The 12,864-nt window shown below is 38.1% G+C and overlaps 1 protein-coding gene across 3 annotated transcripts in view; it reads right to left on the bottom strand.

Moving 5' to 3' along the window:
- Positions 1-7,782: 7,782 nt before the first annotated feature.
- The window catches only part of LOC141416471 (beta-defensin 109-like), a 187,391-nt gene continuing 182,309 nt past the window's right edge, over positions 7,783-12,864 (bottom strand). For all 3 annotated transcript variants that reach the window (XM_074053458.1, XM_074053460.1, XM_074053459.1), the window contains one exon: positions 7,783-8,064. In XM_074053458.1, coding sequence (XP_073909559.1) covers positions 7,859-8,064 — 206 coding nt within the window. In that variant the 3' untranslated portion in view covers positions 7,783-7,858. The remainder of the gene's footprint in view (positions 8,065-12,864) is intronic.

Genomic DNA, 12,864 nt, shown 5'->3' with positions numbered 1-12,864 from the left:
AAGAAAAAGAAAGAAGAGAATGAAAAGAAATAAGAAAAAATAGAGAACCAAAGAAATCAACAGGGAGAGATGGTGTACTAACCTACAGTGAGCTAAACAAGCATTTAGAGAGAAAGAGAAAAAAGAGAATAGAAAAGGAGAAAAAGAAAAAAAATCCCAGGGTCAGGAACAATGAAGTTACAGTCTTAGTAGTTCTGGTGTTACTCCTTCTGCATCCAGTCCTAGTGTTGGTATTTACACAGAAGCTCTGTTGCAGTCTGACCAGGTGTTTGGGTCAATAGACAGCTTTGTGAACCACTATCTGCCCTATTTCAAGCAGCAGCTCATCTGCCACCTACTGTCAGTCATCTACTATTGCAGAGTTTGTTTACTAAAAGATCACATAAAGAGCAGCTCATTGTTCCTCATCCTGTCTCCTATGGAGTTGCTTGCCTGCCAGCTACTTTTACAGGCTTTGTGCTCAGAGCCCTCCACCCTCTCTGCTTCATGTCCTTTTCAGTTCCTTGTTTATTATTCAGTTGTTTGTTGTTGTTTTTTGAGGAAGGGTCAGTCTGTTCAGGGGGCTACACTGGTTTATCCCAGGGGTAGCTGTGGGAGTACCACATGCCGCTTATTTGCTTACTTGTTGGTCTGCATCTCCCAAGCAGATTTGGAGCTGGTGACTGGCAATGCAGAAGCCCTCCTGGTTTCTCAGTGTAACATGGCATGGAGAAGCCTTTTGTGGGCTGGAGGTTTGGGGTGTCAGGGTTTTGCTTCTTCTTGGTGGTTTTTTCCTGCCAAGTGTGGCTCCAGTGTCTCAGGAAGATTTTTGATTTACAAAGCTCACACTGTCTGCTTCTTCCCTCTAGTCTCCATCTTGGATCCTCCTAGGGCTGCCTTTAATTAAAGGCTCAGAGCTTATTTTGTTGCTATCCTAAGGAAAATTCTAACTTACACATGGTTTAAAAGGTTTTTCTATGAGTGTACTCTAGTTGTTTTTAATGTGTCTTTGTATGTATGTTTATTAGTCGCATTTATGATTGTTTTAGAATTTCAGGTCATCTATGCATGCTTAAATTGACATTTATGGCATGCCTAACTTAAAATTTTTTTGCATGGGTGTGCTTAAGAAGCTTTAAAATGATTCTTATTATGGAGTTAATATAAAGGAATTGCTGATTTTGTTCTCTTCCCCATGTGTTCTGCTACTACTTTTTAGAAAAATCAGGTTTTCAAGCTTTTACTTCTAATTAAAATATGGGTATTATTTTATGGACAGTAATGGTGATCTGTTTCATCCTGTCTTACATTCAACTGTTTTATAACTGGATGTGTCTTTAAGTTATTTGTCTTGGCAAACAATTGAAAATTGCCCTTTTTCATGGGTCTACATACTAAAAACTAAAGCTAACTAAAAAGACAGTTTTATTTAAATTTAAAATTCTTATAAAAGTTATTTTAAGATACAAGTTTCAAAGTCAACAAGTAGAAAGGATATAAAAAGGTGTTGAGTATGTATTTGGGAAAAAAATAAAAGGAGATAGAGTGCTTTTGGATAAGAAAGAATTTTGTAAAGAAAGGTTTGTCCTAAAGATTGTTCCAAATAAAGAGGGATAAGGAAAAATCATCAGAAGGTTCAGAATGTCATATAAAGGTCCTGGGTAAGTCTTAAAAGTGTATCATAGATGGAGTTTAGAAAAGCTTGTGTGTGTAATTAAGTTGACTATAATTTAAGAGTTATCATAGATCTGCTATATGATCCAGCAATCCCACTCCTGGGGATATACCCAAAGGAATGTGACACAGGTTACTACAAAGGCGCCTGCTCACCCATGTTTATTGCAGCACTATTCACAATAGCCAAGTATGGAAACAGCCAAGATGCCCCACTACAGATGAATAAATTAAGAAAATGTAGTGTTTATACACAATGGAATTTTATTCAGCCACAAAAAAAGAATGAAATTTTGTCATTTTCAAGTAAATGGATGGAACTGGAGAACATCATCTTAAGTGAAGTTAGCCAGGCTCAGAAGGTCAAAATTCACATGTTCTCTGTCATATGTGGATTATAGACCTAAAACAAATGCAGAATTATTACTAGACATGAGTCACACACTAAGGGGAGAATGCACACAGGCTGAATAGGGAAAGGAAAGGAAACCTAAAACTTGAATGTGGTTGATGTGCCCACTGTAGAGGAGTGGACAAAGTAATCTTAAACTGGCAGAGGCAACTATGGAAAGGGGACCAAGAAGTAGTGAAGAGCATGGCAGAGATGAACCAATATGGGTTGCAATGCACAAGTGCATGGAAGCAATGCTAGGTATCTTTGTACAGCTATCTTTACCTCAAAAATGCCATGTCTTTCTTACTATCTCTTATGTTTTCTCTTCAACAAAATTGGAGAACAAGATGGCAGGATGTGTTCTGCCAGGAAGCAGAGTGGGGGAAGTATGAGGGGAGGTGACCCAAATAATGTGTACACATGTATGTAAATATAAACATGATAAAATAAAAAATAAAAATAATTTAAGAGTTATCTAAGGGATTTCCTAAAGTCAAAATATTGCTTGTGAAACTCATCAGGGTTTCAACTCTTTAGGAAACTGAGTCCTAACTAAATGTCTTTTCAGTGATTTTAATACATTTATCATGCTAAAAATGTGTGGGCTGCATGTCTACATTTCATTTAAAAGCTATACAAAAGATTATGGAATTAAAGTTATAAATGTTTAAAGTGACCAACACTTGGTCAATAAAAGAAAAATCCATCTGGCAGCACTAACACTGTCTCCCTAAACTTATAAGAGGACTAAAATCTTTGCCAAATCTTACTCTGAAAGTAAAAATTTAAATTAACAGCATAGTAATCTTAAATTTAGATAAGCCTTTGAAACTAAAACACAGGATATTATATTCAAAAAGAAAAAATAAGCAATGTAGCCTATTGCCTCCTATGGGGAGGAAAATGTAACTAACTTTAGGGTAAAGGACTCAAGGCTGTGGAGGGATTCCTCTTTCCCCAAAGGCCTGTAAGTTTGGCCTGTAAGTATTTAAAATAGCAGTAGTTCAAGAAACACCATTTGCTTTTGATAAAGGTGGAAGATTCTTTATATTTGATCTTGAGGTTAGTACTGTAACTTTTTGCAACATAACCTTCTTTTATGGATCAGATTTTCTGAAATTATGTGCTCAGTCTCTCTTCAGCTCTACCATCCCTTAAGCAACAGGGACTGCTGGCCCCAGATTCCATTGCTTGAATTTCTGGTGCATTCTCACTGACTGGGAGATTACATCCTGATCCAGACTTGGAGTGGAGAGAAAATCAAGTCATCCTGGGAGGGATCTTATCAGTTGTTACTCACTACCAAGACAGCAGTATGTGTTACTGAGAAGGGATGGACCCACTACACCTGAATAAAGCAAGCTCCCAAGGAGGAATGATGGACCATGTTTTCAAGTCCCAGTGACACAAAAGGAACCTTAAAGAGACTGTAATAAGATTATTATTCTTTTTCCATTTGGGAAACTGTCTGACTACTATTGGTATTGCTCATATTTCTTCCCTTATGTCTATAGAATTTGATACATGTGTTGTAACACCCTGTGGGGATCTTGAGACTTAGTGTTATATCCAGATCAGGGCTGGGTTGATATATATGTGTGCAGACCTCGCCCCTGGTTACAAAAAGGGTAATTATGAAGGTGGTAACCATCCACGTTCTGGATGGGACATGATAGGGTGGACAACTACACCTGGAGAATATATCTCACCAACTTATTACTACCCAACAGAGTGGGGGAAAAGATAATTGGGGAAAGAAATTAAAGGACAAAATCCATCTTACACTGGATTTTTGAACAATTTCCCAATTGTCAGCACCTCCAATGCTGACATAAATAATCCCCATTCTATGACCACAGCACCATCTGTCTTAAGGCACTATGGATTAAGAGCTAATCTTATTGGGAACACTGATCCTATAGATTCATATCTCTTAGAATTGCTCATTGAACCTGCTACCACAGTACCTTTTAATACCCTGTCCCCAGTGCTATCCCACAGTTTCATCATAATCAGATCAGGATAACTGTAGTAGAAGTCAAAGATCTAAGACAGACTATAGCTGTTAAAACTGGTTATGGGAAAATGAATGCCTGGTTGAAATGAACTATTCTGTTTTTTGCAGACTGCTAACCAGTTTTCCCAGCAGTTTTTGTTGAAGAGGCTGCTACTTCTCCATCATATATTTTTAGCTCCTTTGTCAAAGACAAGTTGGTTATAGTTGTGTGGCTTCATATCTGGGTCCTCTATTCTGTTCCATTGGTCTTCATGTCTGTTTTTGTGCCAGTACCATGCTGTTTTTATTGTTATTGCTTTGTAATATAGTTTGAAGTCAGGTATCATATAGGTAAGAACTTTCTCAGTGAAACCCCAGCAGCACAGCAACTAAGAGATAGCATAGATAAATGGGACCTCATAAAGCTAAAAAGCTTCTGTTCATCAAAAGAAATGGTCTCTAAACTGAAGAGAACACCCACAGAGTGGGAGAAAATATTTGCCAACTATACATCAGACAAAGGACTGATAACCAGAATATATAGGGAACTTAAAAAACTAAATTCTCCCAAAACTAATGAACCAATAAAGAAATGGGCAAGTGAACTAAACAGAACTTTCTCAAAAGAAGAAATTCAAATGGCCAAAAAACACATGAAAAAATGCTCACCATCTCTAGCAATAAAGGAAATGCAAATTAAGACCACACTAAGATTCCATCTCACTCTTGTTAGAATAGCCATCATCAGCAACACCACCTACAACAGGTGTTGGCGAGGATGCAGGGAAAAAGGAACCCTCTTACACTGTTGGTGGGAATGTAAACTAGTACAACCACTCTGGAAAAAAATTTAGAGGCTACTTAAAAAGCTGGACATCGATCTACCATTTGATCCAGCAATACCACTCTTGGGGATATACCCAAAAGACTGTTACTCTAGAGGCACCTGCACATCCATGTTTATTGCAGCACTATTCACAATAGCCAAGTTATGGAAACAGCCAAGATGCCCCAGCACTGACGAATGGATTAAGAAAATGTGGTATCTATACACAATGGAATTTTATGCAGCCATGAAGAAGAACGAAATGTTATCATTTGCTGGTAAATGGATGGAATTGGAGAACATCATTCTGAGTGAGGTTAGCCTGGCTCAAAAGACCAAAAATCGTATGTTCTCCCTCATATGTGGACATTAGATCAAGGGCAAACACAACAATGGGATTGGACTATGAGCACATGATAAAAGCGAGAGCACACAAGGGAGGGGTGAGAATAGGTAAGACACCTAAAAAATTAGCTAGAATTTGTTGCCCTTAACGCAGAGAAACTAAAGCAGATACCTTAAAAGCAACTGAGGCCAATAGGAAAAGGGGACCAAGAACTAGAGAAAAGGTTAGATCAAAAAGAATTAACCTGGAAGGTAACACACATGTACAGGAAATCAATGTGAGTCAATGCCCTGTATAGCTATCCTTATCTCAACCAGCAAAAACCCTTGTCCCTTCCTGTTATTGCTTATACTCTCTCTACAATAAAATTAGAAATAAGGGCAAAATAGTTTCTGCTAGGTATTAAGGGGGGGAGAGGGAGGGGGCAGAGTGGGTGGTAAGGGAGGGAGTGGGGGCAGGGGGGAGAAATGAACCAAGCCTTGTATGCACATGTGAATAATAAAAGAAAAAGGAAAAAAAAAAAGAAATGAACTATTCTGTCTGCACTTTCAACAAAATCAGTTGCTACACATATACAACAGGAAGACTGGAACCCTAAGTTGTCTCTTTCCCTCTGTAAAGGACCACTGACCCTGCTGGTGTGACATGCATGATTGTCCTTTTCCAAGAAAGAACAGCCTGGGACAAAGGGTCTTGCAGGAACTTGTCACTACTGTTTCCTATAATTAATGACCATAAGAAGCTAAAGCCAGCTTGGTCGGTTAGATCCCCATCTTGAAGTTCTAACTTTGCCTCTTGCCTCTCCAGGTTGGAGGGGAGGGAAGGGAGCGCTAGTGTTTCTGGGAAACACATCCTTGTGCAATGAAGCCTGGTCCTTTGAAAAGATGAGCAATGTCTCTTCTATCACCAGGGCAGATGTCTGGTGGTATTGCAGTGGACCTTTACTTGAGACTTTTCTAGTCAAATGGAGTGGGACTTGCACTTTAGTCCAATTGGCTATCCCTTTCACCCTGGCATTCCAAAAACCAAAACCTTCCCCACCCATGTCTACATAGATGCCATTGGAGTCCTGCAAGGAGTCCCTGATAAATTCAAAGCAAAAAATAAAATAGTAGCAGGATTGGAATCAGCACTCTTCTGGCAGTCCACTATTAAAAAAAATGTAAACTCAATTAACTATATCTATTATAACCAATAGAAGTTTGTCAATTATACTAGAGATGCAATGAAAGAATCACAGAAAAAATAGACCCCACCAGTAAGATGGCATGGGAAAACCAGATGGTTCTAGGCATGATTCTGACAGAAAAGCGGGGGAGGGGAGGGGAGGTGTCCTGATTGGGGGTGAATGTTGCACATTCTTCCCAACAACAAAGCTCCATATGGTACCATAACCAAGACTCTCCAAGTCCTGAGAACCCTGTCAAATAACTGGTTAAGAACTCAGGTATAAATGATCCCCTTACTAATTGGCTAGAACAGCAGTTCAAAAAAAATGGAAGGGAGTGATGACCTTAATCTTAACATTCTTCATTGTTATATTTGGGACAATGGCTTTAATTGGGTGTTGTGTTAAACCCTGTATATGGGGATTAATTCTTAGACTCATAGAAACCACCCTAACTAAACAAACTAGCATATCAATCCAATTATTGTTGAGTACAGCTAAAATAGAATCAAATAATGTTAAATAAGTTTGAAGAAAAGAGTAGAAAATAAAGAGGGGGGAACTGTAAGGAAAACAGTCTTTTCTAACAAAGTGTGTCTCCATCTTAGCTGCTTATAGTTCCAGGTTCTTGTTCACTGAGCTCTGTTTTGGTGCCAAAATTACTACCAACCCCATTCCCATATTCCAAGTGTAGTGTTAGCCAATTGCAAGCAGATTGTGCACCCAAACCTGACCAATCCAAGTGAAGTGGACAGGGCCCCACTGTGTCAGAAATAAAAATGAGGCCTATTGTCTGCTCCTCATGCTTACTGTCCCCATAGGCCTGCACACCCTTCTGCAGAGTAAACTTTGCTTTCCTGAGACAATTCTCCATTTCTATGTCTTCAATTGTGACGTCTATGCTCTTCTTTCTAACATATTTAACATGCATTTCTGTTGATTTGAGAGGTACTATCTGCCATTCTCTCTCTCTCTCTCTCTCTCTCTCTCTCTCTCTCTCTCTCTCTCTCTCTCTCTCCTCTCTTTTATTTCTTTCCAATAACTTTCATACAGTTACAGAATATGTGTTATCTCAAGTTCTTTTCTCTTGGCTTTATTCCAGTCTTCTACTCTTTTCCCATGTATATCTCTCCCTCTACTATGATTCAATCTGGAATTCCTCTATAATTTGCCTTTGCAGTTCTTTGTTTTCTGTGTATGTAGTTTTTGTATAATTTTATCTTCATTGCTAAAGCTGGAGGTTTCTTTGGTTTTTGTAAAAATTTGGGGAAAATATTTTAAATGAGGTTTCTAATATTTAAAAAATATTGTCCTATTGTCTGAATCTACAAATATCATAATGAAACTATGAAACATTTGGAATCAATATTTATTGACAAAGAAAACATAACTTGGTTATAGAGCTAGTAGTTTTCAAAATGAATATTCCATTGTTTTTAAGGCAGGAAACATTCCTATTGATGATTTTCTTGGTTTCATTTCAACCTGGACTGAAGGGGTTCTTGATATTCTGAAAAGACAACTGGTGTTGGAATTGGATGAAGAACCCACCATACCCTACAGCATTTCCACCTTCTTCTGCAGCCACCAATTGTGTCTTCTGTTATTTTGCAGACATCTCTCCTACAAGTGCCTTGAAGACTGAGACAATGGTTTTCAGAATTACCAAGACCGCTTCTTACTGCAGAAGAAGAGAGCCAAGGAGATAATTAGCCCATAAATTAAGTATAAAGGCATAAACACTCTTAAGAATGAGACCATAATGATTCTGCTTTAGGCATCTCTACATGGGGGAAGAAGCTGAATGAAAGATCTATGTAATGGCTCCATCACTTTGACCCTCGTGTTCACTTCCTTTCCTCTTTACCCAATAGCTCAAGTATCAATAAGCCCCTCCTTCCTTGCCTTTAAGTTCTTGGCATGTCTAATTTATGCATCAAAAAACAACAAGGAAATCAATAAAATACATATTTCCTAAATATGCTGATTTTTTCATAACTCCCTTGTATGGATCTTCAACAAATATATACTGAGTGTTTATTCACCAAATATTTTCCTTTACACTAACAGAAAATTTAAAATGGCAGAAATGTTCCTTATTTACACAAGACTTATATTCAGTGGAGAAAATCTGACCATACAAAACTGGAGTGACAAAGCCTCTACCTGAAGGAAGTGTCATTTGCCTATCTATGGAGGCCACCCAGACCCAAAACAACTCAGAGGGCAAAGATCTTTAAGAGAATTGGCCTGGGGCTGGTGGAGTGGTTCAAGTGGTAGAGCACCTGCCTAGTAAACCTAGCCAGCATGAGGACCTGAGTTCAAACCCCAGTGCCGCCAAAAACAATTAAAAGAGAGAGAGAGAGAGAGAATTGGCCTAGAAAGTGTCAATCACATTGTCTCAGCTGCCCTTCCCTGAGGACCTGCTACAGGCTACATCTGAAGCTAGGGGTGAGGGCATATGGATGATAGATTTCATATACTTATGTGAACTGGAATGATGAAACCTCTTGCAATTGCTTTAAGTGGAGTTGGAGTGGATCCAGGAGGATAGATGGTGGGGGCAATCTAAAAGATGTACAATGTAACTTTATTCAGAATTGTCACAATGAATCCCCCTGTACAAAGAGTATATCCTAATAAAAAATTAATGAAAGCTATAATTCTACATTGTAAAAAATAAATAAAATCAGGAATGAGGAAAGGGTGTCTACTCTCCTCACTTATTAAACATAGTACAGGAATGCCTAGCCAGAGCAATAAGCCAGGAGAAAGAAATACAAGAAATTTAAATAAGGAAGGAAGAAGTCAAATTGTTTCTATTTGCAGATGATATCATCTTATACTTGGAAGACCCTAAAAACTCAAAATGTCTTAGATCTCATAAGCCTGTTCAGCAAAGTAGCAGGATATAAAATCAATACACAAAAATAAGTAGCATTTCTATACACAAGAAATGAACAGTCTGAGAAAGAAATCAGGAAAATAATACCATTCACAATCACTTTAAAAAATTAAAATGCTTAGAAATATAATAAATAAATATTATAGACCTACACAATGAAAATTATAATTCACTGAAGAAAGAAATCAATGAAGACACTAGAAGGCAGAAAGATGTCACATGCTCATGGATCAGCAGAATCAATATTGTGAAAGTGGTTATACTACCAAAAGCAATCTATATGTTCAGTGCAACCCCTATCAAAATGTCAAGGACATTCTTCACTGAGATAGAAAAATCAATCCTAAAGTTCATATGAAAACACAAAAGACATCAAACAGTCAAGGAAATCCTGAGCAAAAAGAGCAATGCTGGAAGTATCACAATATCTGACTTTAAACTATACTATACAGCCATAGTAATAAAAACAGCATGGTACTGGCAAAAAAAAAAAAAATACATGGAGACCATTGGAACAGAATAGAAGCCCTGACACAAACCCACACAACTACAGCCATCTGATTTTTGACAAAGCAGCCCAAATATGCATTGGGGAAAAGATAACCTCTTTAACAAAAGGTGCTGGGAAAACTGGATTTCCACCTGCACAAGACTGAAACTAGATCCCAGTCTCTCACCTTGTACTAGCATCAATTCAAACTGGGTTAAAGATCTCAATTTAAGATCTGAAATGATTAAAATACTCCAAGAAAAATAGGTAATATGCTGGACCACATAGGCATAGGTAACAACTTTATTATTAGAATGTAATAGCTCAGCAATTAAGGAAAAGGATTGACAAAAATGGGACTGCATTTGTTGTTGCACAACAAAGGAAACGGCCACTAGACTGAAAAGACAGCTTACAGAGTAGGAGAAAATCTTTGCCAGCTATACATCTGACAAGGGATTAATAACCAGAGTATATAGAGAGTTCAAAAAACTAACTTCAAATCATCAACAACACACTGAATAAATGGGCAAGTGAAATGAACAGACAATTCTAAAAAATGTATAAATGTCCAATAAACATATGAAGAAAGGCTCAATATCATTGGCCATAAAAGAAATGCAAATCAAAACAACATTGAGATTCCTCCTCACCCCAGTCAGAATGCCTGTCATCAGGAACACAAAGAGCAACAAATGCTGGTGAGGATGTGGGGAAAAAAGGAACACTTCTATATTGTTAGTTGGAATGTAAATTAGTGCAACTACTATGGAAAGTAATATGGAGGTTCCTCAAGAAACAAAATTGAACTACCTTGCGATCCAGAGACACCACTCTTATCCAAAGGAATGTGCTCTAGGATACAATAGAGTCCCCTGCACACCCATGTTTAATGCAGCACTATTCACACTATCCAAGCTTTGGAAACAGCCCAGATGCCCCACAACTGTCGAATGGATTAAGAAAATGTGGTATTTATACACAATGGAATTTTATTCAGCCATAAATATAGAATGAAATTATGTTGCTTGCAGGTAAATGGATGGAACTGGAGAACATCGTGTTAAGCAAAGTATACCAGGCTCAAAAAGTCAAAGGTTTTATGTTTTCCCTCATATATGGAAGGTAGACCTATAAATTTAACGTACACATAAGTATGTCTTGACATCTTTGTTAAAAACCAACTTATTATAAATGTATGTATTTATTTTTGGATTCTCTATTCTGTTCCATCACTCTATATGTCTGCTTTTATTTCAGTACTGTGCTTTTTTGATAACTATGCCTTGGTAGTACATTTTGAACTGTGATAGCATAAAACCTCATTTTTGTTCTTTATGCTCAAGATTTCTTTGAGTAGTAGGTGTCCTTGACAGTTCCCTGTTATTTTAGGATGGCTTTGTCTACTTCTGTGAAAAGTGCAATTGGAATTTTGGTAGGTATTACATTTACTTTGTTCATACTGGATAATTTGGACATTTTAATGGTGTTAATACTTCTAATCCATGAGCATGATATACATTTCAAGTTATTTTGTCTTCAATTTTGTAATAAATTTTTTATACTTTTCAATGTATAGATCTTTCAACCCTCTGTTAAATTTATTCTAAGGGTTTTTGTAGCTATTGTAAATAACATGTTTTAAATTTCTTTTAAAAATAGACATTGTTAGTATATAGAAAAGCTACTGATTTTATTTGAAATGTTTATTCTTTTGAAATAAGCATTTATTGTATGAACTTTGTACTTAGAACTGGCTTTATTTTATTACATATGCTTTGGTATATTGCATTTCCATTTTTGTTTTTCCCAAGACATTTATTTTTGGCAGTACTGGGATTTGAACTCAGGGCCTCAAATTTGCAAGGCAGATACTCTACCACTAGAACCACTCTGTGCGTGCATGTGCTCCAGTTACCAGATTAGCCATTATAGTAAGCTTGCTCACATACCAGATCCCAGAGCTACTGCAGGTATTATTACCAGCAGTTGTAATTCTGGCACCAATGTCTACATGCAACTGCACCTCAAACCCCAAACCCACTGCCTGATGACTTGGTGCTATAATTCTGAGAAAAATTGACCAGTTGGAAAACCAAGTGAAGCCAGAGTTAGGACAAAGACAGTTAATAGCTGTATTTTTCTTTCATCTCTGTGTTGAGGGTTTACTTAGAATGAAGAATTTATGATCAAGAGAACCAAAATAGCAGCTGGGGTAGGGAATCAGAAATCCTAAGCTCTGTGACCCTAGAAACCTCCTTGAGATGTCATAGCTGCACTTGGGTAATTCTGATTGCTCCTGGCCAAAATAATAACCACTGTCACATTAGGTGCACATAAAATTCAAAGACAGACCCTTTAATTGCACCTAACAGCCACAAAAATTCCACATGGCACAGCCAGCAAGACATGTCCAGCTTTGGGTAAAAAAGCCCTTGGGCCATTAATCTTTTCTTTTTTCCTTTTTTTATTTCTCCCAACAAGGAGAAGACAGAGCATCAATGAGAATCAATGTGACACCCTGGATCCCTAGCCCATTGAAAACCTCCCTACACAATGCTGCACTGAAAAAAGTGGGATATTTCTCCCCTCCAGACAGCTTGAAAATTGCTTGCATGAAACTGCAGAACAAACAGGTGAGCATAATGGATCACTCAGGACTCCCCACCTACCCTGGCAAAAAAAATCCAGCAAAACCCCTGGGCAGACTGAACTCTCCCGCAGCAAAACTGAAAAACATAAATAGAGAACTGTAATCTTACACTGTCAGTGGAGGTGGGGGTGGAACCCTGAACCTGCCACAGAGAACGGAAGTATGGCAAGGAGCCAAATTCTCAAAGCTGAACTGTCAGTGAACTAGCCAGGTAAAGCAGCAAAGGTTACGAGAAGGAGCAAGCAAACCTCCTGAAGGAGCTGCTAGCACCTAGCAGAGATCAGGAAAAACACAAAGGCTGAAAGCAGGGGTGGGCTGGCAAACCAACCTCCCAAAGCAGGGCAGGTGGTGGATCCCAGAGCTGATCTCTGGGACACAGGGCAGCATGCAAAACTGAATTGCCCCACCTTGCTGGGGGAGGAGCTGACCAAAC

The sequence above is a fragment of the Castor canadensis genome, chromosome 14 (genome assembly GCF_047511655.1).
Source record: "Castor canadensis chromosome 14, mCasCan1.hap1v2, whole genome shotgun sequence".
In the NCBI taxonomy this organism is placed as follows: Eukaryota; Metazoa; Chordata; class Mammalia; order Rodentia; family Castoridae; genus Castor; species Castor canadensis.
The sequence above is the reverse complement of the archived record's forward strand: the minus strand, read 5'-3'. Positions and strand labels throughout refer to the sequence as shown.